This window comes from Cryptomeria japonica, chromosome 2, assembly GCF_030272615.1.
Source record: "Cryptomeria japonica chromosome 2, Sugi_1.0, whole genome shotgun sequence".
Classification (NCBI taxonomy): domain Eukaryota; kingdom Viridiplantae; phylum Streptophyta; class Pinopsida; order Cupressales; family Cupressaceae; genus Cryptomeria; species Cryptomeria japonica.
Genome location: NC_081406.1, coordinates 583,953,834 through 583,981,305, shown reverse-complemented (window position 1 = coordinate 583,981,305; position 27,472 = coordinate 583,953,834). Strand labels below are relative to the sequence as shown.

At 40.4% G+C, this 27,472-nt stretch overlaps 1 protein-coding gene across 1 annotated transcript in view; it reads right to left on the bottom strand.

Moving 5' to 3' along the window:
- LOC131051364 (protein CutA 1, chloroplastic) overlaps positions 1 to 27,180 on the bottom strand; it is a 149,144-nt gene extending 121,964 nt beyond the window's left edge. The window contains exon 1 of the mRNA XM_057985854.2: positions 26,997 to 27,180. Within this exon, the coding sequence (XP_057841837.2) occupies positions 26,997 to 27,112 (116 nt within the window). The 5' untranslated portion in view covers positions 27,113 to 27,180. The remainder of the gene's footprint in view (positions 1 to 26,996) is intronic.
- Positions 27,181 to 27,472: the final 292 nt, after the last annotated feature.

Here is a 27,472-nt window from a genome sequence, read left to right as displayed (position 1 = left end):
TCCAAGACTATGATTTAGATAATGATAATGAAGTAACATCTCCTCCCAGACAAGAAGAAGTAGTACACAAAGAAATTCAAGTTCAAGAGACAAGATCAAATATCCCAGACTGGTTGAAGGAGAGATTGACTAAGGTGATCGTAATTGAGGACGAGGATAGTGCAATCGATCTAGAGAGCCTTGTTGGACGTTCACACATGACAGCAGAGAAGAAGAAGGCTACAAAGATGTCCAAGATGATTCGAGATGAGACTGGATCTAGAAAACTGCAGATAGCTACACCGGCAGCAGACAAATATGAGGGTGAGATCCTAGCAGAGGACTATCATATACAGACTATTGAGTTAGGACCATCCACAGCAGAGCAGACTTTAGATGATGCCACCGACACATTTGAGGCATTGAAGGATAAGTTTAGAGAAGAAGTAGAAAAGAATAGAAAGCTTGAGAGAGAGGTCGGTGCATGGAGAACATATTTCAGTCACATCAATGAACCTTTGGGACGTCAGGATCCAGTTAGATCACCATTGCAGGCATTGCCCCTTCAATCAATCAATGAAGCAGAAAGATTCAGGAATATGGTTCAGCGTACATGTAATTGGATGGATAGATCTCACACGGTGGCCATTGAGTTTATTACAAGGATGTCGAAGATCACCCATCAGGCTATCCAAGTTCTTGAGATAATCCACAGATTGATGGCAACAGTAGCTGCATTTGCCCATACCAAGGACGTTGTCATCCCTGTCTTGAAAGTTATAAGACATACATCTAGAAGAATTTTAGCACAAGAAAGGATCTTAGAAGGTGATTCTCACAGTTTGTTTCAGTGGTCAACCTTACTCCATATAAAGAGTGTTCTCTTTGAGGACATCAGTGTTAGATGTGGTCAAGTTGAGGAGGTGATCAATCCGATCCAGGACAGAGTATTCGAGGTACTTCGTACCATTCTTGGCAGAAGGATCGAGGTCGAGACAGATGTGGATTTACAAGAATTTGAAGATAGAATCAAGATCATCTTCCGCAAGGACGCAGATGTTACAGATGAGCAGTATGATCAAATGTATGCCACCATGCTCCTGATTGATAGAACAAAGGAACTTGAACCTACTTGGGACGCAGCTCTTCTAGATGCATTCGATCAGGTCATCCACTTAGAAGAGAGTATCAAGAATCTTCCCGAGATTCCAAGCACAGAAATCGAAGGAATTGTGACAAAATTCATTGCATATGCTAAGAAAGAGAATTGGAAAGGGAATAAGATTCTAGATGAAAGGTTGTTACAGATGACATGACATCTTATTTCTCATTGGCTGATACCTCCTAGATTTTTGTGCCAAATTTAATATTTGGCTATGTATTTAATATTGTTCAGTAAAAAGGAGGTCATTTGTAACAAACCCTAATTAGGGTTTAGGTGTCATGATCTTGTCCGTTGATTTACTTTCAATCTGGACCTTTCATTGTAATTGGGGATGCTATTTATACCCCCATTTTTCATTTCATTTGTAACAGAATAGTCAATAGAGAAATAGAGAATAGAGTTGAGAGATTAGAATTGTAAGCAATTTTTATTTTGTAGCAAGATTGAGTCTTGAAGAGAGAAGTTCAAGCAATTGTTGTATATGATGACTTGGAAATCAATAAAATATTGAAGTTATGGTGTTTTGTTGCAAATTTCTTAAGTTATCTTCATGGTTGTTGGATGTACTTGAATCTCGCTCAATCAAAGTAGTTTGTTAATTAGAAAGACTAAGTGTGAGATTTGATATTTGGTAGGATTCGCAATCCAAACCACTAGCTTCTTGCTGATTGTAGGAACGCCTTGTGTGGTCGACTGGAAAACACCTTGAGTCCTTAACCTTCAAGCATTTTCGTATCTAGGATATGTACCTTCGTAGTAGTGTCCTTGGTCTTTGATGCATTGAACATCATTATTACCTTAGAAGATCGCACTAATTTCAGTTGAGTTGTTGTCTTATGGCGAAATTGAAATTGGTTGAGTCTTGCCAAATCTCATCCATGCTAAGTCGTTCATAGGGTTAGGCTAAATTAGACCTCTCAAACCCTGTCCTTTTTTCCTTTTCTTTTGAAAGTTCCTTTTAGATTAGTAAAACCTTCGAACTATTGAATCCGTAAGAAGCCTTGAAGGAAACAGCAAATCACATCATACCACTAAAAAAAAGCTTGTCCACACGTGGAGACCCCACTAAAAGAACCTTGGAGTCCACCTAACTGATCCTTTTTGCAGATCTTCAGCAATTAGAGACTATTTTCTCAAGAGAGGATAAGATGCCTAATGGTATTTTATTCTGTGTATGATTGTGTACAAAATACACGTCAACAGAATTGGCGCTAGAAGGAGGGCCTCTTTAGTTTCATAGTTCGAAGTCCGAAGATTTTGAAAAGAGAAAAACATTGCGAACATGATCATGAAGTACGATGGTGTTGCCAGATGAAGGACGGAATCAAGTAGTGCAACCCAATTTGCAAATAGGCAATACCCAAGAAGACATCATTTCCGAATTGAATCAAGTAGCTTGGAACGCAAGGAGAAGTCAAGTCGAATATAACAGAGTCAGAATCATCTTAGAGCAAGAGGAAGATATAGCCGAAGAACATCAAAGGGTCATAGCTAGGAATCTTCGCAATCAAAGGAATCCACAATAATCCCTGCAGAGACTTCACGCTGGATCGCATTGGTTCATTCTCGCCCGAGAAACATCAAAGGTTGTTGAGGTCTACACCAGGCATCAAAGATCTAAGCGAACTTCAGTTCACTTCCAAAGCAAAGCGAGTTAAGAGAGAGGACACCCCCAAAGAGTTCGAACTAAGATTGGAAGGATCTCCTGAGTCATCACAAGTTCTCCAAGAACAAGTCCAAGCAGCGATCCAATCTAGTATCCAAGCAATTCCACAAACAAAGAGCCAAGCTAGTTCATCAAGTTCAGTTTCAAGGAATACAATGGCTCATCGTGCTCCACCACCACCTCCTCCTCCTCATGTACTCAATGGTGCGACGTGGCTAGTCAACAATCCATCACCATTGGAATTTGCAGTTTATCATGATATGCCGAAGAATCCAGAACACTTTTGTTCCAAGTTCAATGTTAGTGATTTCCATCGCACAGCAGAAGATCACATCAAGATGTTCGAGGACCTTCTTCGAAACAGACAAATTGAATATGGAGATGTGGCATGTAGGCTTTTTCCCTACTCATTGGGAGAAGAGGCATACTTTTGGTTTATTCATTTGCCTACAGGATCCATCAGGACTTGGGACGCGATGAAAGACGCATTCATTGCCAAGTTTGGCATCCCAACTACACCAGCAGAGTTATACAGACAGTTTGTTGAGGTTCGAAGGAGAGAACATGAACCTATTACCTCCTTCAATGACAGATTTCACCGAGCATACACAATGCTACGTCCTCCTTATCTTATTGCAGATCCAAGGGAAATTTACTATGGAGCCTTAGATCATCTCACAGCTATGTTCGTAAGGACACATCCAGCTCCGAATGATCTAAATGCGGCATACACAAGAGCCATTGAAGTGAGTAAGCACATGGGACAAAACATCACTGGACCACTACTACATATGGGACCCGTCGCAGCACCTAACCAGATACAGGCAGTTGGCACCGCTTTGGCCAACCAAACTCCAGTCATGAATCCAATTCCGCAAGCGACCTATCCAAGCATCCAGCCGGCAAATCAGTTGGTCCTTCACCCAGGAACTCCAATTTCTCAAGCCCCACCCGCTCAACCTGTGTACCTGCAAAATGCTACAAATTCGTCAAGGACACAAGAAGAGAAAGATGAAATGAAAGAGCTGATTGAGCAAGTCAAGAAGTTATCAACTGAGGTCACCCATTTGAGGAACCAGAATAATCAACTCCAGAGCATGCAGAGGGCCAACCATGGCCAACACGCGAACAATCAGAATTTCCAAGGAAATAATAATCAAGGATTCAGAAACAATTATCAAGGAAATAACAATCAAGGTTTCCAAAGAAGACCATGGAATACAGCTCCCAACAATGGAAATGTGGTGACGCCCTTGGATAATCCACCAAATGCGCAAAGTCAAGAGAACCCCTCTTCGGGCAAAGTGTTTTTAGCCGAAGCAGCCTTGTCTAGTTGGTGCAGACTCCACAACACGAACCAACATTCTGAGTTGCAGTGTCCTGAGTTCAAGATTGCGGCCGACATTTTCCAACAAGAGATGCGTACTACCAATCCGCCTGAAAACCCTCCCACCACAGGGTACGAAATTGTTCCAACCACGCAGTATGGTCAAGCCATGATCGTTGAAACCTGCAGATATTCACAAGAAGAAATTAGTCAAGAACAAAATGGGAGATTTCCTCCAGAATCGGCCAATGGACCAATGGTGCCACCAGGATCTCAGTTTCCGCCAGCATCTGCAAATGGACCTGTGGAGGATTCAGAATACTATTTCCCACCATTGAACGACAGTGTCCTAGTAGAAGGAATCAAGGAAGTATTCCACCAATCGTCAGGAGGTGCAAACCAAAGAGTTTATCACAGGAATCAGAGAAATCCCGAACCATTAACAACATCGATTCCCCCAAACAATTTTTCGACTCCGCCGGATCCCCAAGCTAGTAACGTCCCCGAATATCCACAAAACACTCAAGAATACAGACAAAGAAGAAATATTTCACTTCCTGCGGGAAATGAAATGAAAAGATTGGCCGCCTTGGTGTTAGATGAACTCAAGAAAGTCAAGGTAAGTTTACCACTCTACGAGTTGCTCAAAGTGTCTGAAATTAAAGAGGCAGTGATTAATAGTTTGAGTGAACCTAGTGCAACAAGGTCAAATGTTCAAGCCACTATCAATGTGACTCAAGAGGAAGCCGATTCTCAAGAACAACCCGAGCAAAATGAGTGCATGGTTCAAACTATAACCTTCCCAGCTAAAAAGGAAGATATGTTGGAAGGAAAAGTATTACTCAAAAGAGGCGAAGCAAAGAAAGCTCAGCCTACAGTCAAAGAGAACCTCACCACTAACTTGGTTCTACCCGAGAAGGAAGTTACAATCAAGAAAGATGTGGTTAAAAAAGGAAAATCTGCAAGCCAAGCCAGTCACTCAAAAGAGGAGAGCCCAGCGAAGGAAGATCACTCAAAGATCAATCAAATTAAACATCAAGAACCAAATGAAGAGAATTCAATGCCTTCTCAAGGAAAGGACGAACCGGCCCCGTTCCTGTTATCAGTCAGAATATTTGGAAAGCTATTACACAATTGCCTTTATGATTCCGGAGCCTCAAGCAATGTCATGCCTTTAGCCGTTTGTCAAAGACTTGGAATAACTCCCGCACCTACCAAGAGGAAAGTCACTCAGCTTGACAAGACAGAAGTTCCAGTCATGGGAGAATTGAACAACATTCACATGCAATTGGCCGCAGACCCAAGAGTCCAGAATTTTATAGATATATCAGTAGTGGATATTCCAGATTCATATGGAATGCTCCTGAGTCGAGATTGGTCCCGAAAGTTGAATGGATATGTATCGACCGATTTCGCACACATGTGGCTACCATGGAGAGGAGTTCCAAACCAGATTAAAATTGATAGCACCCCAAGGTTGAGATTGATGATAACTGAATATGGAGAGGACAATGAAGTCCTATTTTTAGAGTCCGACCTAGGAACATATAAACCAAAAGTAGAGGAGATCTTGATGATACAAGATATACAAGATGAGAATACCCAACAAGAGGTCATGGAGTCAACTGAGATCGTCATTGAAAGCGATCAAGGATCCGACCAAGAGGACGAAGGGATGTTTGAAAACTTCAGAAGATTTGTACAAAGAAACATCCAGCAAAGTGTGCAACTTGGCAATCTAGCATCTGTTCGAGAGTTGCTCCTTCCGAATTGGTGTAGAATTCACAATGCCGTCCACTCAGAATTATCTTGTGCTTTATGCCAGACCGCATTGGAGCAAGTAAACAAAAGGGTCCCACAGACACCAACTATAGAGGAAATTCAAGATTCAGAGAATGAAAGCTCTACAGACACCGAAAGTTCTGTAGAAGATGAAGTTTCGTCCGATACAACAGATGAAAGTCATGAAAGTCCAGAAACGGACAATCAAGAAAATCAAATATGGACACTAAGGTTCGACGGATCTAAGTCCAAACAAGGATCCGGAGCTGGATATGAATTAATTAGTCCAAAAGGAGAAACATACCTTGCCGCTCACAGATTGCAGTTCCCTTGCACCAACAACGTAGCAGAATATGAATCTTTGGTTCATGGATTACTGTTGGCCATCCAAAAGGGGGCAAAGATACTGCAAGTATACGGAGACTCAGAAATCGCAATGAGGCAAATCAGGAAGCAATATGTTTGCCATGACAAAAGGCTAACTAAGTATAGGAATCGAGTCTGGGATCTAATTGAAAGTTTTGAAGCTTTCAATATCAATTCAATTTATAGACATCAGAATCAAGTGGCCAATTCACTTGCACAGGCCGCGAGCTCATTGATTCCATTAGCAATGGAAGGATTAAAGAAGTTTACCATCGAGTTAATATCAGTTCCTTCAGTCCCAGATAACATTACCAATTTCCAAGTTTTCGAAGACGACAAGCACATTTTAGACTTCCTAACCAGCACGGACGTCTTCTTAACACAGATCATAGATGAAGATGAAGTGGGTGAAGCTGAGTTCGATGCCGAAGGAGTCCTGAACTTAAAGACAAACACTATTCCGAAAGGAATGGTTGAATTAGAAAGGATTTTTGATCCTGACAAGTTGAAAGAAAAGAAGAATCACAGTGTAGAAGGCAATATGTGTGACGCAATCAATCTAGGTGACGAGACACAAGTTAAGAATGTTTTCATTGGAAAGTCTTGCACAGCAATTGAGAAGGATGGAATCCTAAAGAACATGAGGGACTTCCCAGATGTCATTGCATGGAGCTATGAAGATCTCAAGACCTACGACACTGCGATTATCACTCACACAATCCCGTTGAAACCAGGAAGCAAGCCATTCAGGCAAAGACAAAGACCCGTCAATCCTTTGTTAGAACCGCTGATATACCAAGAAGTGAAGAAGTTACTCACTGCTAAAATCATCTTCCCAGTAAGACATTCGACGTGGGTCGCCAACCTGGTACCTGTTAGAAAGAAAAATGGAGAGATCAGATTGTGTGTGGATTTCAGAAATCTTAATAGAGCGTCAGAGAAAGATAACTATCCGCTCCCATCATTGGATGAAGTACTGCAGATCGTCAATGGATCGCAGATGATGTCCTTCCTAGACGGATATTCAGGATACAATCAAGTCCTAGTCGAACCTGAAGATCGAATAAAGACTGCTTTCACCACCAAATGGGGAACATTTGCCTATAAGAGAATGCCTTTTGGACTCATAAACGCCGGGGCCACATTCCAGAGAGCTATGGATATCGCTTTCAGAGATTTAATTGGTAAAAGCATTATTATATATATGGATGATATCACAGTTTTCTCTAGGCAGAGAGAAGATCATGTGGACGATTTGAGAAGAGTCTTCCAAAGATGTAGAAGATACGGTGTCTCCCTTAATCCGAAGAAATGCATATTTGGAGTCACAGAAGGAAAGCTTTTAGGACATGTCATTTCAGAGAAAGGAATATCTATTGATCCTGAAAGGGTGAGGGCCATATCTACTATCAATTTGCCAGCAAGCAAGAAAGAGCTCAAATCATTTTTCGGAAAGATCAACTTCGTCCGAAAATTCATTACTGGATTTGCCGAGATTGTCAGGCCATTGAATGAAATGTTAAAGAAAGATGCAAAGGTCGCATGGACTCCACAAGCCAGAAGGGCATTTGAAGAAATAAAGACCGCCATCATGGAGGCGCCAGTCTTGATTAGTCCCGATTATCTCAAACCATTTTATTTATATTCCTTCGCTTCCGAATACACTTGTGCCGCCATTCTCACCCAAAGAAGTGAAGAGAGGGATGAAAACCCGATTGCTTTCATGAGCACCCCGTTGAAAGATGCAGAATTGAGATATCCAAACATTGAAAAGCAAGCATACGCATTAGTAAAGGCAGTAAAGAAGTTCAGACATTACCTCCTAAGGGCCAAGATTTATGCAATAGTGCCCGATGCGGCAGTCAAGACTCTTCTCATGCAAAATGAATTAGGTGAAAGAAGAGGAAAGTGGGTCGCCATTATCCAAGAATTTGATATCGAGATACAGCCCATGAAACTTGTCCGAGGACAAGCTTTGGCGCAGACATTGGCAATAGATGGGCCAGGATTAGTCCAACAAATTTATGAATTAGAGGATGTCACGCCTGATGAATGGTACAAAGACATTGTGACATATTTGCTTAATCACAGATGTCCTGCTCATATGACACCTACACAAAAGAGAGCATTAAGATTAAAGTGTCAACATTACATGCTTCAAGGATCTGTTTTATACCGCAAAAACTATGAAGGAGTGTACCTGAGATGTGTTGGCAAAGGCGAAGCAAAGCAGATAATTGAACATTTCCATTCCAAGTTTGGAACCGGACATGGAGCCAACCTCGCCACAGCTCACCAGATCCTAAGAGCAGGATATTACTGGCCTACGCTTTTTAAAGATACATTCAATCACATTAAGACGTGCCACACATGTCAAGTCGCAGCTATTAGAGAAAGAAATCCTGCCATGCCACTAAATCCAGTGATTGAAGCCAAACCATTTGCTAAATGGGGAATGGACTTTATTGGTGTCATCAACCCCGCATCCTCAGCACAACATAAGTACATCATTACAGCTACAGATTATTGTACCAAATGGTCAGAGGCACAGGCACTTAAGGTTTGTTCTACTGAAGTTGTAATCAAGTTTCTAGAGGAGAACATAATCACGAGGTTTGGATGCCCCTATGCGTTGGTTTGCGACAATGGATCGGCATTCACATCATTGAGATTCTCAAATTGGGCTTTTGAGTACGGGGTAACCCTCAAGTTCTCATCGAATTATTATCCTCAGGGTAATGGATTAGCAGAATCCACCAACAAAAATTTGCTCAGTGTTATCAAGAAATTATTAGAGAGAAGTCCAAGAGAATGGCACACCCAGTTGAGATTTGCTTTGTGGGCAGACAGAATCAGAACAAAGAACGCATTAGGCATTTCGCCTTATTTTCTAGTCTATGGTCAAGACCCAGTCTTCCCTATGCAACTCAGGATTCCAACCTTGAGATTTATTCAGGAGTACATGGAAGACACTGATGCAGTACAGGCCAGGTTGACACAGTTGATGAATTTAGAAGAGAAACAAGATCAAGCACTAGAGACCTTTGCTAAACACCAAGGAGTGGTGAAGAGATGGTTTGATCGACAAGCAAGAGTCAAGGCGTTCCGAATTTCAGATCTCGTCCTGTATTGGGACAAAGCGCATGAGAAAAGAGGAGAACATGATAAGTTTGATAAGCTTTGGAAAGGTCCTTATCAAATTTCAGAGATATTGGGAGAAAATGCATTTAGGTTGCAGACTTTAACTGGAGAGGACATTCCGTTGCCTGTCAACGGGAGATATCTCAAACATTATTTTCAATCCTAAAGTGCCAAGACCTTCCCTTGTACATAGTTAGTTTAGTTTGCTTTCGTTGTTTTGTTTTGTTTTGTTTTGTTTCCGTTTTGTTGTAGTTTAGGTGCTTTTGTTTTTAGGTTAGTTGTTTTGTCCTGAGGGGTATCCATTTGACATTGGGTGATTTTGTTATATAACGCTCTGACTTCCTGCTGGATTGTTGGATGCATTTGGAAAATCATGAGGTCTTTTGGAATTACCAAGGGAGTTTCTTTTAATGAAGCTTTGAGTCAGGACATATTTGCATTGAAGTAGATTAGCTTATTGAACTCACGTATTTTTGTCCTCCAGTTATTATATTTTCACACACTTGTAATCTCCGAGTCATTATGGTTTACAGGCAAAGCTGTGATCAGTGAAAAATCTAAAGTCTAGCTTCAGCGCCACCGCAATCCTCAAACCCTAGTGAGTTTCACTACTCACGAGCCAAAGAATTGACAGAATTGAAAAGCAGTATCAAAAGAAAAGATGAAAAAATGAGAAAAATCAAAAGAAAAGAAATGAGCTAAGAGGAAATATCAAATTGGCTAAAGGGAATATGCGAATAACTCCATCGGGGCTATAGACGCCTGACTGGCAATGGAGCAATATTCGTGAGCTTGCGGCGATAACCTTGTCGGGACTATAGACGTCTGACTGGCAGCGAGGCTCTATCCAGGATGCTTTTGGAGTTTAGACGAACTACGTAGCTTATCACAGGGGAACCTGAAGATCATGATTGTCTTGTTGAGGGGAATTAACGCATTTGCACACACATGAGTAACTGTGGACTTAATACTTTGTCTCAATATGATGGTCTCTTCTTGTAAGTGTTTCTTAACTCCTGGATTTGTTGAGGGAGGTTTTCTGAGTCTTCCTTTAGAAAGATTGATTCCCAAATGTTTTGCAACATTTCTCAGTGGTGTCGCCAGATGTTGTGACCATTTCACACATCGCCCCATCGCAAATGGGGACCCCCTCTTTTTGCTTGTTTTTCGCTTGTTTTCGCTTTCGTTTTTAGGGTTTTGTTAGTCCGTTAGTTGTCTGGATTTAGGGCTAAGCCTTAGGGTTTTAAATCTTGCCTTTTCAAGCCAAAATCCAGTCATTTTTGAGAGCTTTTGAGCTTTCTTTTCTAGAATGCAAATTTTGAATGCAATGATTTCGCCAAAATGGTCTAATTTTCAATTGGAATGTTCATGCAGAGCTTAAACTTGTTTAAATGATGACCGTCAATGTGAATTTTTGTCTGACTGAATATTTTGACCAAATTTTGACTTTTTTGAAGTTTGATCCTAGGCATTGGAATTGATTTGTTTTCGCCTCGTGAAGTGTTAAAATGTGAAAAATCTTGTTATTTTGGCCTGTAGGAGCAAAATTGCTCCTGTCCCTCAGTGAAGGACGGGAGCTCATTTTCAGATATCTCATCATCCTTGTGGAGTCCGGACAAATTTTACGTTTGAAGTGATAGAGAACGACAAGATCTTTCATTTGAATATAAATTGAAAATTTTCATGAGCACAGAAAGGCCTCCAGGAAGAAAATCGCTCCTGTCCCTCAGTGAAGGACCGGAGCTACAATTCAAATTTCGCCATGTCCATGCAAGATTTTGATGACTCAGCAATTGGAGGACGTCCGAAGGAAGATACTTTGCCAAATGAATATAATTTGAGATGCAAAAAATGAAGGAAAATGACCTATATTGACTAAATCGCTCCTGTCCCTCTCCAAGGGACCAGGGCGAGGTACCTTGTAGCTCTCGTCCCTCTCCCAGGGACCAGAGCGATTTCCTCCATTTTGCAAAATCCAGACAAGGGTCAAGGCAAGTTTACGTTCAAAAACGAAGGAGAACATGAGATGAATGCATTGAATATAAATTGAAGATTTTTGGGACGTCCATACCAATGCTAAATGCCTAGTTCGCTCCTGTCCCTCAGGAAGGGACCAGAGCGATTTTTGATATAATTACCTCTTTTTGGAAAATTCCAAACAATGTCAAGGCATGGACGGATCGAGTAAAGAAGGACGAATCCGTTGAATATAAACTTAGAGCATGGCAAAGTAAGATGAAAGCCACAAGGAAAAAATCGCTCCTGTCCCTCTCCAAGGGACCAGGGCGATACAATGGTGAAGATACGTCCCTCTCAAGTTCAAGGTCGTCCCTCCAAGGTTCGAGCCCGATCCAAGCCAGGACGAAAGGTGGCGAGGACATTTCAAGGCGCTTTCATCATGCGTAAACACTTAAAGGACGTTAAAATGAAGAAATTGACACCCTATAACATAGATCGCTCCTGTCCCTCAGGAAGGGACCAGGGCGATGTTAGATGCATTGGCCATTTCATGCAAAATTTACGTAAGGACAAGACATTACAATGTTTTAGAGGGTCCATGGTACGACAACAAGATGATAAACAAGAGTTTTGAACGTTAAATAATCACCAAAATGGATCTAGGAACCATATCGCTCCTGTCCCTCTCCAAGGGACCAGGGCGATTTGCTTTGGATTCCTTGTTTGTTTCAAGTTCAAGCTAAGTCAAGACGTCCTAAGATAGCATATGGTCCAAGGCATCGTTTGAAGATAATTCGCAAGGGTTTTGAACGTCCAAACATCACCAAATAATGTAAAAGCCTCACATCGCTCCTGTCCTTTGGACAAGGACCAAGGCGATATCATCAAAAGCACGCACGTTCCTTCAAGATCAAAGCGAAGCAAGGTTAGGTAAGGTGAAGGACGACGTTTGAAGGACGTTACAATGAAGATCGAAGTGCAAAGTTGCCAAGGTCAAGGAGAAAACATGGATCGCTCCTGTCCCTCTCCAAGGGACAAGGGCGATGGTCCCTTTAAATACGTCCAAACACATAATGAAGCGAATGGGAATAAGCGCAAAGGACACAAGCAATGATTTTTCGAAGGTCAAAGATACAAGATGAACATAAAAACATGGAGATCGCTCCTGTCCCTCTCCAAGGGACCAGGGCGATAATGGTCATAGGATGCACTTGCTCGCACAAGGAAGAAATTCAAGTTCGAAAGACCACCAGATGATCGATTTGGGACGTGGAAATGAAGGAATTAAACGTCGAAAACGCAAGAATCATGCCAAAGATGGTGAATCGCTCCTGTCCCTCATCAAGGGACCAGAGCGATGAGGTACGTCCCTCTATTTACATATTTTTTGGCGCCAAATTAAACAATTCGAATTTACTTTAAATGCTAAATCAATTTAAAAATTAAAAAAATCCATTTTTATTGGCATTTAATGTGGCGTTAACATTTATTAATTATTTTTGCCTTATTTAAAAATCGAAATTTGCAATTAAAAAACGCAAGGCATTAGTAATTAATTAATTAATTAATAAAAAAAATCGATTTGAGCGCTCATATATGGGGTCGGCCTTGTTATGTCATTGCAAATCATTTAAAAAAGGTTTTATTTTTATTAAGTCGGCCTAAGGGGTAAAGGATGCAAGCGCTATATAAGGGGGGTAGAATTATCATTTCCTACATCATTATTTTTACCTTCCTTTATGCGAGTTAACAAGAGGCGAATATAGTGCGAGTTTCAATTATCCAAGGTGGCGAAGACATTCCAAAGGTGGTGCGACTTCAAACCAAAGGTGGCATAGACATTCCCAAGATCGTGCGAGGTGTGTTTAAAGAGGTGCGAATTGCATTGAAGATCACAAGAAGTGCGAATTTGAAGACCACACCAAGAGCGAATTTGGAAATCCATCCAAGACCACGCCTAAGGCGAATTTGCTAAGGACTTGGTGATTTATTTGTGCGAAATTGAAGATCACATTCTCTCCAGAGGTGGCGAAATCAAATTTGAGGGGATCATATTGAAGATTATCTTTATACCTCAATTTTGCTTAGGCAAATTTTGTTTTTGCATTCTAGAGTTAGCTCTCTATCGAGGTATGGCGATTTAATTATTATTGTTTTATTCATTCATCGTCATATTTCAAATTTTGAATTTTAAATCTCTTAGCTCAATCGTTGTATTTTAGGAAATGATAACTCTAGGGACTTATCATGAGGTTTCCTAAAATCTATCTCTCTTATCTACGTTATTTATTTCAAAAATCTATTTCTTATAATGAAATGTTGTGTAGGTATGGCGACCCCAAAGGCGGGAGCATCCACCAGTCGCTCGGCTCTCATGAAAGAAGATCAGAAGACTGAAGAAGTGGAGACCAAGATCGTGTCCAAGTGGAGCCACATTGGAGATACAAACTTGGGGAACTTTAGTACGAAGAAGTTCCGAGAGGTCCCTTACATCGGCAAGCCATCACCTGTCGCCCGGAGAATAATAGAAAGTGGCATCATCAAGGCGGCCGGTTTTCCTCCAGCTATTCAGTGCCACGAGTTGATGATCGAGTGTGCCCGTCATTACAATCCACAGTCCAGGACAATTGTGTCCAATGAGGGAAACACTTTGGCGTACCTTTCAGAGGAGGCCATAAGTGAAGCCTTCCATCTTCCAGAGCACAGGGACATGATATACAAGAGCATTGAAGGAGCCAGATCAGTGTACGATGATGATCCAGATGCTTGTCTAAGCATAATCAACAAGAACTGGCTACTCAAGAGTCGTCCCCGTCTGAGCAAAGTACCGAACACACCACACCGGATCGATTTCCAAGAGGAGTACAGAGATTTGATTACCATGCTCAACAGAGTTACAGGAGCACCTCATGCCTTCTATTTTGAGAAATGGATGTTTTATTTCATCCAGGTGATTGTTCAAGGAAAGGGTACAATACATTGGGCTAGGATAATTAGCCATTGCTTAGACGTACAGTTGAGAAGACTCAGGGCTACTAAGTCCTTCCACATGAGTTCATATGTCATCTATGCCTTAATCAGGAGCGTTGAGTACGCAGGACTACCTCACAGAGGAGTGATTGGAAGAGGACCCGGCGAGGTCAGAGTTTGCGAATCCTATACCTACTTGCATCATCCACCAGGGAAGAACTACAAGTTAATCAATGATACTTTCACGATGAACATCACCAGGACGTTGCAAGGAGGGATTCACAACAGATTATCTCAGGATGCCCAGGAGTTAATCAAGAGGTACGGTGCTTGGTTCATTCAGTTTCCCAAGTTCACTTACATTAGAGTGTATGGATGTCCTTTACCTCCATACATGTTGCCGAGATACCCGACAGACAGGATTGTGTTACTTGAAGTAACAAGGCAGTTGGCAGCATATGTGAAGGCATTCAGACACAGACATCAAAATGGAGTTCAGGTACCTATTATTTTGGGTAATTCAGTTGAGGTATGTCCCAATGTCTCAGCCATGGATGACGCAGAGAGGGAGTTAGCCTTGTATCCTTTTTCATCTTTTGCTTGGAGGAATAGTTTTGATCCTCATGGACATTTAGAGGAGACAGTCGGTAGAAGATTTAGACATGAGTACCAGATTGAAGATTTTATGATGAATCTCCTAGATGATCTCGAAGTGAAACGTAAGATACATTCTAGATTGCCTTTGGATTTCATCAGGAAATGTAAGATTTACAGAGTGGCCGACCAAGCTCAGGACAACGGCAGGCACATCCAATCTTCGTATGATAGAGAGAGCAAAGCGATAAGTTTGAATTGGAATGAGCCCGAAGCCGTGGATTTAGATGAATTGATGGCACCAGTCTTGTCTTGTACTCGCAGATGGGTAGACATTCAACATCAGAAGTTGAGAGAACAAGGCATAGCCATGTCTTTTACTTTGGAAGAAAAGCCAGCCGAAGGTGGAGCCAGTGTTAGTGAAGGCAATCCTAATCCTAGGAATTCAGGAGAAGGTAACCTTCGATGTGCCAGTGAGGGCAATCTCCATCCGAGAGGTTCAAAGAGAAAGGAAAGATCAGAAAAGAAAGAGCCTTCCAAGAAAAAGCAAGGTGCTAACAAAGACCAAACACCAGGTACTTCTTCCAGGCCAGAAGATAGAACAGTTCGAGTGGAAGAATCCATGGAATCGATGGTACAGAATGATAGACAGGAGGAAGAACAGGCACAGCATGTTTCATCCGATGGATCTCTCCAAGACTATGATTTAGATAATGATAATGAAGTAACATCTCCTCCCAGACAAGAAGAAGTAGTACACAAAGAAATTCAAGTTCAAGAGACAAGATCAAATATCCCAGACTGGTTGAAGGAGAGATTGACTAAGGTGATCGTAATTGAGGACGAGGATAGTGCAATCGATCTAGAGAGCCTTGTTGGACGTTCACACATGACAGCAGAGAAGAAGAAGGCTACAAAGATGTCCAAGATGATTCGAGATGAGACTGGATCTAGAAAACTGCAGATAGCTACACCGGCAGCAGACAAATATGAGGGTGAGATCCTAGCAGAGGACTATCATATACAGACTATTGAGTTAGGACCATCCACAGCAGAGCAGACTTTAGATGATGCCACCGACACATTTGAGGCATTGAAGGATAAGTTTAGAGAAGAAGTAGAAAAGAATAGAAAGCTTGAGAGAGAGGTCGGTGCATGGAGAACATATTTCAGTCACATCAATGAACCTTTGGGACGTCAGGATCCAGTTAGATCACCATTGCAGGCATTGCCCCTTCAATCAATCAATGAAGCAGAAAGATTCAGGAATATGGTTCAGCGTACATGTAATTGGATGGATAGATCTCACACGGTGGCCATTGAGTTTATTACAAGGATGTCGAAGATCACCCATCAGGCTATCCAAGTTCTTGAGATAATCCACAGATTGATGGCAACAGTAGCTGCATTTGCCCATACCAAGGACGTTGTCATCCCTGTCTTGAAAGTTATAAGACATACATCTAGAAGAATTTTAGCACAAGAAAGGATCTTAGAAGGTGATTCTCACAGTTTGTTTCAGTGGTCAACCTTACTCCATATAAAGAGTGTTCTCTTTGAGGACATCAGTGTTAGATGTGGTCAAGTTGAGGAGGTGATCAATCCGATCCAGGACAGAGTATTCGAGGTACTTCGTACCATTCTTGGCAGAAGGATCGAGGTCGAGACAGATGTGGATTTACAAGAATTTGAAGATAGAATCAAGATCATCTTCCGCAAGGACGCAGATGTTACAGATGAGCAGTATGATCAAATGTATGCCACCATGCTCCTGATTGATAGAACAAAGGAACTTGAACCTACTTGGGACGCAGCTCTTCTAGATGCATTCGATCAGGTCATCCACTTAGAAGAGAGTATCAAGAATCTTCCCGAGATTCCAAGCACAGAAATCGAAGGAATTGTGACAAAATTCATTGCATATGCTAAGAAAGAGAATTGGAAAGGGAATAAGATTCTAGATGAAAGGTTGTTACAGATGACATGACATCTTATTTCTCATTGGCTGATACCTCCTAGATTTTTGTGCCAAATTTAATATTTGGCTATGTATTTAATATTGTTCAGTAAAAAGGAGGTCATTTGTAACAAACCCTAATTAGGGTTTAGGTGTCATGATCTTGTCCGTTGATTTACTTTCAATCTGGACCTTTCATTGTAATTGGGGATGCTATTTATACCCCCATTTTTCATTTCATTTGTAACAGAATAGTCAATAGAGAAATAGAGAATAGAGTTGAGAGATTAGAATTGTAAGCAATTTTTATTTTGTAGCAAGATTGAGTCTTGAAGAGAGAAGTTCAAGCAATTGTTGTATATGATGACTTGGAAATCAATAAAATATTGAAGTTATGGTGTTTTGTTGCAAATTTCTTAAGTTATCTTCATGGTTGTTGGATGTACTTGAATCTCGCTCAATCAAAGTAGTTTGTTAATTAGAAAGACTAAGTGTGAGATTTGATATTTGGTAGGATTCGCAATCCAAACCACTAGCTTCTTGCTGATTGTAGGAACGCCTTGTGTGGTCGACTGGAAAACACCTTGAGTCCTTAACCTTCAAGCATTTTCGTATCTAGGATATGTACCTTCGTAGTAGTGTCCTTGGTCTTTGATGCATTGAACATCATTATTACCTTAGAAGATCGCACTAATTTCAGTTGAGTTGTTGTCTTATGGCGAAATTGAAATTGGTTGAGTCTTGCCAAATCTCATCCATGCTAAGTCGTTCATAGGGTTAGGCTAAATTAGACCTCTCAAACCCTGTCCTTTTTTCCTTTTCTTTTGAAAGTTCCTTTTAGATTAGTAAAACCTTCGAACTATTGAATCCGTAAGAAGCCTTGAAGGAAACAGCAAATCACATCATACCACTAAAAAAAAGCTTGTCCACACGTGGAGACCCCACTAAAAGAACCTTGGAGTCCACCTAACTGATCCTTTTTGCAGATCTTCAGCAGTTAGAGACTATTTTCTCAAGAGAGGATAAGATGCCTAATGGTATTTTATTCTGTGTATGATTGTGTACAAAATACACGTCAACACATACCTAAACCTTTTCTGAAGTGATCAACCTTCACTCTGGAAAGAGGTTTGGTCAGCATATCTGCAGTTGGATTTCCTGTACAAACATATTCTAATTGGATCACATTCATGTCTACCATATCTCGCACATAGTGGTATGGAATCTCAATATGCTTGGATCTATCATGGAACATTGGATTTACTGAAAGTTTTATGCAGCTCTGATTGTCACAATGTATAACAGTGGGTTTCATAGGCTCTCCAAACAACCCCACAAGCAGCTTCCTAAGCCATGCTGCTTCTCGGGCAGCCATGGAAGCTGCAATGTATTCGGCCTCGGTGGAGCTTTGGGCTACAGAAGACTGTTTCCTGCTGATCCAAGATATCATAGTTGAACCTAGACTGAAGCAACACCCTGAAGTGCTTTTTCTGTCAGTCACACTTCCAGCCCAATCTGAATCTGTAAATCCATGTAGGTCTATATTAACTTTCTCATATTTGAGACCAAGGTTTAGGGTACCTTGTAGGTATCTCACAATGTGTTTTACTGCAACCAGGTGTATCTCCTTAGGTTCACACATAAACTGACTTAGAGCATTAACTGCATAACAGATATCTGGCCTTGTATTTACCAGGTACATTAGGGATCCAATCATCTGTCTGTATTAAGTAGGGTCAGTGGGTTGTGACTCTGCTGCTGCTTCTTTAAGTTTATGTAAATTGGTTTCCATAGGAGAGGTCATAGGCCTACAGTTTAGCATTCTGAATCTCTTCAGAATGTCCAAGGTATACTTTCCTTGGTTGAGTATAATGTTGTCAGAATTATGCCATACTTCCAATCCTAGGAAGTAATGAAGGAGTCCCAAGTCCTTCATATCAAATTCTTTGGATAGATCTTTCTTGCATTGATCTATAAGGTGATCATTTCCTGTGATTAATAAATCATCAACATATAAAATCAATATTAGCATATCACCTTTATTTCTTTTGTAGTAGAGATTAGGATCTGCATCATTCTTAGAGAAGCCTAGTCCTGAGAGATAGGTGTCAATTCTTTCATACCAGGCCCTGGGAGCCTGTTTAAGCCCATAGAGAGCTTTCTTGAGTCTAAACACATGAGACCCAGCATCATAAATTTCAAACCCTTCAGGTTGCTCTAGGTAGACTTCTTCTGAGATCTCACCATTTAGAAATGTTGTCTTAACATCCATATGGTGTACCATCCACCCCTTTGTTGCTGCAATGGCTAATACAGCTCTTACTGATGTATACCTGGCAACAAGTGCAAAAGTTTCTTCATAATCTATTCCTTCCCTTTGTGAGAACCCTCTAGCTACAAATCTGGCCTTGTGTTTTTCAATACTGTCGTCTGCAGCATGTTTGATCTTAAAAAGCCATTTAGATGAGACAACAGATTTCTTTGTTGGCCTAGGAACAATCTCCCAAACATCATTTTTCATAATGGACTGATACTCTTCAGACATGGCATCCTTTCATACTTGATGTTCAAGTGCATCTGATACATTGTCTGGTTCGGCTTTAGAGAGATCATTCATAAGTGCAACATAGCTAGTGAATTTATTAGGCCTTTTTCTTTCCCTGAAGGAGCAACAAACTTCTGAGCTTCTGCTACAGTCTTGGTGGCCCATAGTGGTCTTTTCTTGCGGTTTTCTCTAGGTGGACTTTGAGTTTTACTTATAGTTTCCTCAGGATTCTCCCTTTGAAGCTCAGGAGTAGGATCTTTATCTATGCTAGGGGTAAGGATATAGACTTCAGGGTCTAGAGAGCTTTGAGCTCTTTTGAAGGCTAAGTCTTCTTCAAAGATCACATCCCTACTTAGTTCAATGTTCTTTTGACCAGGTATATAGATCCTGTAGGCTTTGGAGGTTTCACTATATCCTACAAGAATTCCCCTTTTTCTAGAAGGCTCTAATTTTAATGTTTTCTCCCTAGGTACATGAATATAGACGGGACATCCAAATATCTTAAGGTGGCTAATATCAGGTTTTGATTTGGTAAAGACTTCTTCAGGGCTCTTATCTCCAAGATGGGAGTGAGGACATCTGTTTTGGATATATAGAGCAGTGCTAGTTGCTTCTGCCCAAAGATTGACATTTAGATTCTGATCAAGAATCATAGCTTTGGTAGCTTCAACGATTGTCCTATTTTTCCTCTCAGCTACCCCATTTTGTTGAGGGTTATAAGGTATTGTTAACTCCCTCTTAATCCCTGAATTTTTACAAAACTCTTTAAATAATTCTGATGTGTATTCCCCCCCATTATCAGTTCCTAGGGCTTTAATTTTATTTCCCGAATAGTTCTCTGTTAGTGATTTGAATTCTTTAAACCTATTAAGGATATCTTCTGATTCTTTACATTTCAGAAAGTAGATCCAAGTTTTCCTAGAGTAGTCATCAACAAATATTACATAATACAAAAACCCCCCCAATGAAGGTATGGACATGGGTCCACATACATCAGAATGAACTAACTCTAAAATTTTACTTGTTTTCCTAGTACTATTATGAAAAGCACCCTTAGTATTTTTACCTAGGGCACATCCTTTGCATGCCCCTGAATTATATTGCTTTAACTTAGGTAGACCTGTGACAAGGTCTCCCATTGATGATAAAGCTCTAAAATTTAGGTGGCCTAGTCTTCTATGCCAGACTTCATTAGCATCTGTAGTTTCATGGATTAGGACTAAGTTGGGCTCTGTGCATAGCTCATACAAGGAGCCTTGTCTTTGACCAATCGTTTTAGCTTTCTTGATGGTTGAATTCTTTGGCCAAGCCAATACTTTGTTGTCCATGAAGGTCACTTTGTATCCATTGTCCTCCAGTGCTGATATTGAGACTAGATTTCTCTTGATCCCTGGAACATATAGTACTCCTTTAAGTTGTAATGATATACCTGACTTTAGTTTGATGGTGCATGTTCCAACTCCTTTGACAGGATGTGTAGAGTCATCTCCGATAGTTACTTCCTCATCATTCTCCTCTTTCATGGAGTCTAGCACTTCTCTGAATCCTGTAATGTGTCTAGATGAGCCACTGTCGATCACCCAGGAGTTAACTTTGTTTGATGTTTGGTTTGTGAGTGCTGAATAGAGTACATACTTCTCGGGGTCCTCTTCCCTTTTAGATTTTCCTGTTTTGGCAAATGTGGCTTGCTTAGCTCTTTCTGGACATTTGGCAGCATAGTGCCCAAATTTGTCACATCTATAACATTGAATCTAAGAGAGGTCCTTTTTGAAGGTGTTCTTGCCGTGACGGCCTTTTCTCTTCCTGAATTGTTTCTAATTGCTTTTCTTGTTTGAGTTGTATTTAGAACTTAGAGATCTTCATCTATATTCTTTTGCTTTATCCCTTTCTTATTTTGCCTTGATTCCTCTTGGAGACAGTCAGCCTTTAGCCTATCGAATTTTGGAAATTCATCCCTTGCACTGATGCCTTGGACGAATGTTTCCCATATGCTAGGCGACCCAGCTAGAGCAATGAGTGTTAATTCTTTGCTTTGGATCTCATATCCAAGGGTTGCCAGTTCATCCCTTAGGGCTGATATTCGCATGAAGTAAGCATTAACTGATTCTTCTTTGATCATGGCTATGTGATTTATTTCTCTTTTTAAAGCCAAGGTTCTACTGGCATTAGATATCTCAAATGCATCTTCAAGTGCTTTGAACATGTTGTAGGATGTTTCATGTTTCCTTATGATGGGCATAGAAGATTTGATCCAGATAAGAAAGTTGGAAGGATCAGGGGAGAGAAGTTCATCCACAAAGTAGACATAGAAGATTATTGGGCCAACTTGATGGATGAGCAAGCAGTGAAGAGACGAATGTGGTCCAAAATGTCAATGGATTTCATGAGGAAGTGTGGACTTTTCCTCATTCCTGATCAAGTGTTAGATGACAGGGATCATATGCATCCACAGTATGAAAATGAAATGAAGAAGGCAATCCTATTGCCAAATTGGTCAGAATCAGAAGAGATTGACCTAAATGTATTGATGAGAGAGGTCTTGAGTTTCTCCCGTGCATGGGTAGATATATAGATGAATAAGTTAGTTGATATGGGTGTTCCCTTCACTTATGAAAAGATGAAGCCGGAAGACTCTACTTCTGAAGATGATGAGAGGACTATCAGTGATGTCAGGATTTGTGCAGACGAAGAGAGTCAAGCTCCCAAGAGAAGGAAGAACACGCCATGAGGAGTCAAGGCCAAAGGAAAGAAGATTGAGGAGGTGAAGAAGAAGAAACAAAAGACTATCATTCCTTCACCACCTCTCAGTGTCTCATCAATTAAGGTGATTGAAATAACAGAGCAGAATAAGGAAACCCAACAATGTTCCAAAACAGTGATACTACTAGAGAATATTCAGGAGTTACATGCCACAGCGACATCTGCACCTCCAAATGAGAATGATGATCAGTTGGGATCCCCTACTATCCTTTTGGAAGTCAGTTTGGGAAATGAGATATATGATTTGACCAGGAATAATCCTGATGATGATGACGATGTTCTCTCAGCATTGAGGGGACTTGATCGAGAGATGTGTCTCGATGATGGTATGGAGATGGCCACTATTCCCGATTGGCTGATGAGAAGTATGGAGAAAAGTAAGAAAATGATAGAGGTACAACCTGTTGATAACATTGATGACTACCTAGCTAGGAGTGCTAAGGAGAAAGAACCCAAGAGAGCGGAAATTTTGTCGCACATAGCTAGAGATGAGACAGGAATGCGGATTGCGCAGGTTGCTGTTCCTATTGCCAGGCGTGACAACGAACATTGCTACTCCTATGGATTTCCAGATCACTTTAGTTGCCCTTGGTCGTACATCAAGAGAGCAAGAATTTCCGAAGGTTGGTGATAACCTCAAAGCGATCGATGCAAAGTTAGACAGAGAAATTGCAGAGAAGGAAAGGTACAGAGAAGAGAATATCAGACTTAGAGAGTATATTGCAGGGATAAGGCGTGAGAATCCCACCCTTATTTCCCCTATTGCAGTTGACCATGGAATACAGTCACACTATGAGGCAGCGAGAGATACACTCTCGGAGGTGGAAAAGTGGATTGAGAGTGCAAGAAAGCAGGCAGATGATTTCCTTACTTAGTTTGTCCAAGCATATGATAGGACAACAGGGCTCGTATTTAGAATCCAGTATTTGGAGGGAGTTTGGAAAGAATTCCGGTCTATTCAGGAAAAGACTATTCCACGCCTCCAGGCTTTGAAGAAGATTCCTAATTCCACCTTGGTCAACGAGAACATTGTGCACAGTGGAGACAAATACGATTTCCATGGCTGGTATTGTTCATTGGCCGTGAAGAGATCAACTTATGAGAACGCCCAGTCGAGTTGTATGGAAATGGAGGGATTGATTCAGAACATTCGGATGAAGATCCTTGCCTCAATTGAGGAGTTATTGGGTGTTGATGTTAGTGATGCTAGTGGTTTACACTTAGCCGAATTAAGAGACAAGATGAAACTTATGTATTTTTGCTAATTGGACACTTTGAAGAAGAGTCAGATAGACGACTTGGTCTCTTTGTTGATTCATGTTCATAGTTCGCAGAAGCTCATGCCAGATTGGGAGAACACTTTGGACGCTTGCTCGGTTTCATTGGACGTGATTGATTTACAGCAAGATACCTTGCTTAGCATTTCCATGGAGGAGTTAGATTCTGTATTGGCTAGATTCTTGGAGTATGCTAGGAGAGAGAGAGAAATGCAAGGAGGAATCTTCTAGAAGATTCCCTATTTGATGACTAGGTATCTTTTTATTGGGCCATATGTTGGTGGCGCCATTTTTTATGTAAACCCTCGTTAGGGCAATTCTAGGGTTTTGTTGGCATGATCTTGGCCGTTGATCTTGTATCAATCTTGGCCATCCATTTTGTAAGAGACTCTATATATACCTCCTTGTCTCTCATTTGTAAGAGAGTTTTTGTAGAATTGTTGGTATATGCTGCAGCTATTTGAATCATAATCATTGTTCAATTGTTGGTGATTTTGCTCTTCAAGTGTTGTCTTTGCATTCATAGTTCTCAATTCCTCCAAGTTAGATTAGAATTTATTTTCATGTATGTTAGGTTGAGTGAAAGATTTGTTGAATATATTTGTGTAGAATCCTTAATCCATACCACTAGCCTCTTGCCGCTGGTAAGTGCGCCTTGTGTGGTCAACTGGAGATTTAAATAAGCTTAACTTCAATTATTATGCAACCTTTGACAAGCATCAACTTGGATGGTGTCAATGTGTAATGGTAATAGTCTGAAAAAATCCTTACGTATACCTTAGACGATTGCACTAAGCTTGTGTCAATACCTGTTTGTGAGACCTTGCCTAGTTTGATTCCACTAGATTTGTTCATCATTTCCTACGTTCCTAGGCCTAGAATAGATTTCTTGAACCCTATTCCTTTTGCCCCTTTTTTTAGTAAGAATCAAGTCCGAAGCTATATTGATAAATCCTAAGTTGTCAGTACACCTATTCTGCATCTTCATGATCGAAGAAGATAATCCAAACATTTGCGTAAGTCCCCAAGTGAACACAGCAATTCACATCGACCATTGAGTTACCCACTCCTCGAGACCTGACATGTAGAAACCTTGGAATCATTTTAGTTGATCTTATCCTTAGCATTTGAGATGATTTTGTTCAAATGAGGGAAATTACCTTGGTATTTTATTATGTAATGTTATGTGCATAAACACACATCAACACAACCCAACTAACAAAACTAGTAAACCTAGACCTAGATTAACATCAAGGCTCAAATTTGAATTCTACACGCTACATCATAGGTCAGCCTTAGTGGGCCTTTTGCACGTTAAATTGTAGTTTAGCCTTACAAGCCTTACAAACTTTCTCATCAGAGGTTCAAAGTTCCTCCCTTCTTCCGACTTGGCACAGGTCAAATGGCAGCTCCAAACCCTGATCTCTAACAACTCCTTGACATACGTCAAGTGGCATCTCTGATCCCTGACCTCTGACAACTCCTTGGCATGTGTTAGGCAACAACCCTAATCCCTGACCTTCAACAACTCCTCGACATGCATCAGGAAACTACCATAATACCCGACCTTTGACAGATCCCTCGCATGGTTCAAACAATAGCTTTGAACTCCAAACTACAATGACGCTTTGGCATGTGTTGAGCAATGCCAAGTGGCATCCCGAATCCCCAAACTCTAACAAGTCATTGGCATGTATCAAGCAACAACCCTAATCCCCGACCTTCAACAACTCCTTAGCATGCGTTAAGCAACAACCTCAATCCTTGACCTCCAACAAGTCCCTAGCATGGGTCAAACAGAAGCTTCGATCCCGAAACTCCAATGAGTCCTTGAACAATTAGTCTTTCATCTAATTTTGAAAAAGGGACAAAATAAAAGCCCCCTATTTATAAGTAAGGTTTCAAATCTACATCATCAAATATTATGCCACATTAGCATGCTTTTAGTTAAGGTGTCCAAAAAGACCCCAAAAATGGCTAGACTAATAGTCGTGCATTAAGTCATATTCAATTGGTGCACCGGCGTGGCATTGCATGATTTTTTATTTTAGATCTATGAAATCGTTTTATTCAATTATTGATAATTTTAAAGTCACAAATACTAGTACTGTACTATTAAAAATATTGGGCATTAAATTATATCACAACTATTGGAACATGCCCAACTACTAAATCCTCTCCCCTAATGTGTGGAGTTCGATTGAAATGGGGAGATGAATTTTCTAGCCAAAGCTCTACCCTTTTTGTAGGATATTTGTGCAGATTTGAACTTATGAGCAGATATCTTAAGTTATTTTCAAACAGCTAATAGCTTGTGTGACTGTCTCTTCTCTTAACTGTTGTAATTGCTTCACAGTGTGTCATTTCTAATAAATAAAATGCTTTGTTCTTTGTTTACCCATGCTTTTGCTAGAAAATCATCTCTCTACTTTTACGTTTGCATTCAGGTACCTTTGGTTTATGAGTCAGGGATTTTCTAATATCTTGTAAGCAACTGAAAATCATCTCTCTACTTGTACAAGTGTGTCTTATCCATCTCCATCAATTATTAGCCCATCCGTTCCTTATGCTTATGCAACTCGAAGGGCTTTCTTCATCTTGGCGCATCACCCATATTGGATTAGAGAAAACTTCAAGTATTCATCCCTTTTCTCTGTAGATGAATTCACAAGAGCTCATTGAAAATCTTAGAAGGGGCCAGCCTTTAAAACCCCAGAAATTGTTTTGTGAATTAAGCCCAGATTCACAGAACTTTCTATTGTTGCACTCTCTGTATGGCGTGAGTTTAGGAGACATCTAAGATAGCAAGAGATGGCTGCAATATTTGAGTGACAACACAGCCCATTGAAATACCAGAGCGATATTTACATGAACCCCTAGAAATATAAGTGCCATATTTAAATAAACTGAAGGAAGACTTAGGAGTCATAATCATACGATCACCACGCCATAGTAACCCATTATAAAATGAGAACACACAAACAGCTTAAACACTCATCGATGACAAAAAAATATTTCTACCCAGTGAAACATAGGGGCTATGATTCCAATGGTACTCACCCTAGAAAGATTACCTGAATTGTGAGATAAAAACTCTCCGTCCCTGCAACGGAAATCAGTTTAGTTCAGAGTACCGCGATTATTAAGTCCACCCTACTCCTTGCAGCCCGAATTGTAAGCGTATACATTATGTTCATACATATTCTCACTAATATTGCTACGTCTAACTCCTCAGCAGTATTCACACATTCATATACAGTAAAAACATCGATTGGAAAAAATAGAAAAAAAGATTTCAGGAAAAAGAAGAATAAAAAATCAAATGGCCACTAGGAGCCAATATTGAAACAGCCTCAACTGGTTATAGATTTTTCTAGTAATACATAGAAGCTATCACACTAAATCACGGATGTGAATAGATTTAATATGTGCATTTTAAATTTAGAACAAATTGAAATGCCACTTCAAAAACAAACAAATATAGAGAATACGGCCATTAGAAGCCCACCTGGTTAGAAATCGAAGGGCTGACAGGCGAAGAGGAGGCAAACTTCTCGGCTTACCAAGCGCACACAAATAATGGGGTGAGGAAATAATTGGAATAGTGAGACCTCGTAAGGCCATGAGTGAGAATGGATTCTATTCTCCCGGCATTAATTCCCTTGCAAGAGAATCCGAAAAGGTGATGTAGAAACATTCCTAATTACTTTTTCCTAGCCCTTACATTCAAATGAGGTGCAATAGTTACATCCTATAGCAAATTATATTTCGGGTGATACGTTGGAGGGTAGGAAAAAATTGGAAGACATGAAAATTGTCTTTGTTAATAGTAATTATTTATGATATAAGTGAGTTGATTTTAAAATATGAAAAATTTGAATATAAAGAAATGCAATTTAATTTAAATTGGGAAGCTCTGTAAAATGTTTTTGTAAGAGAAAATGTTTTTACATTGTATGAAGATGATAAATTTAAGAATTCAAT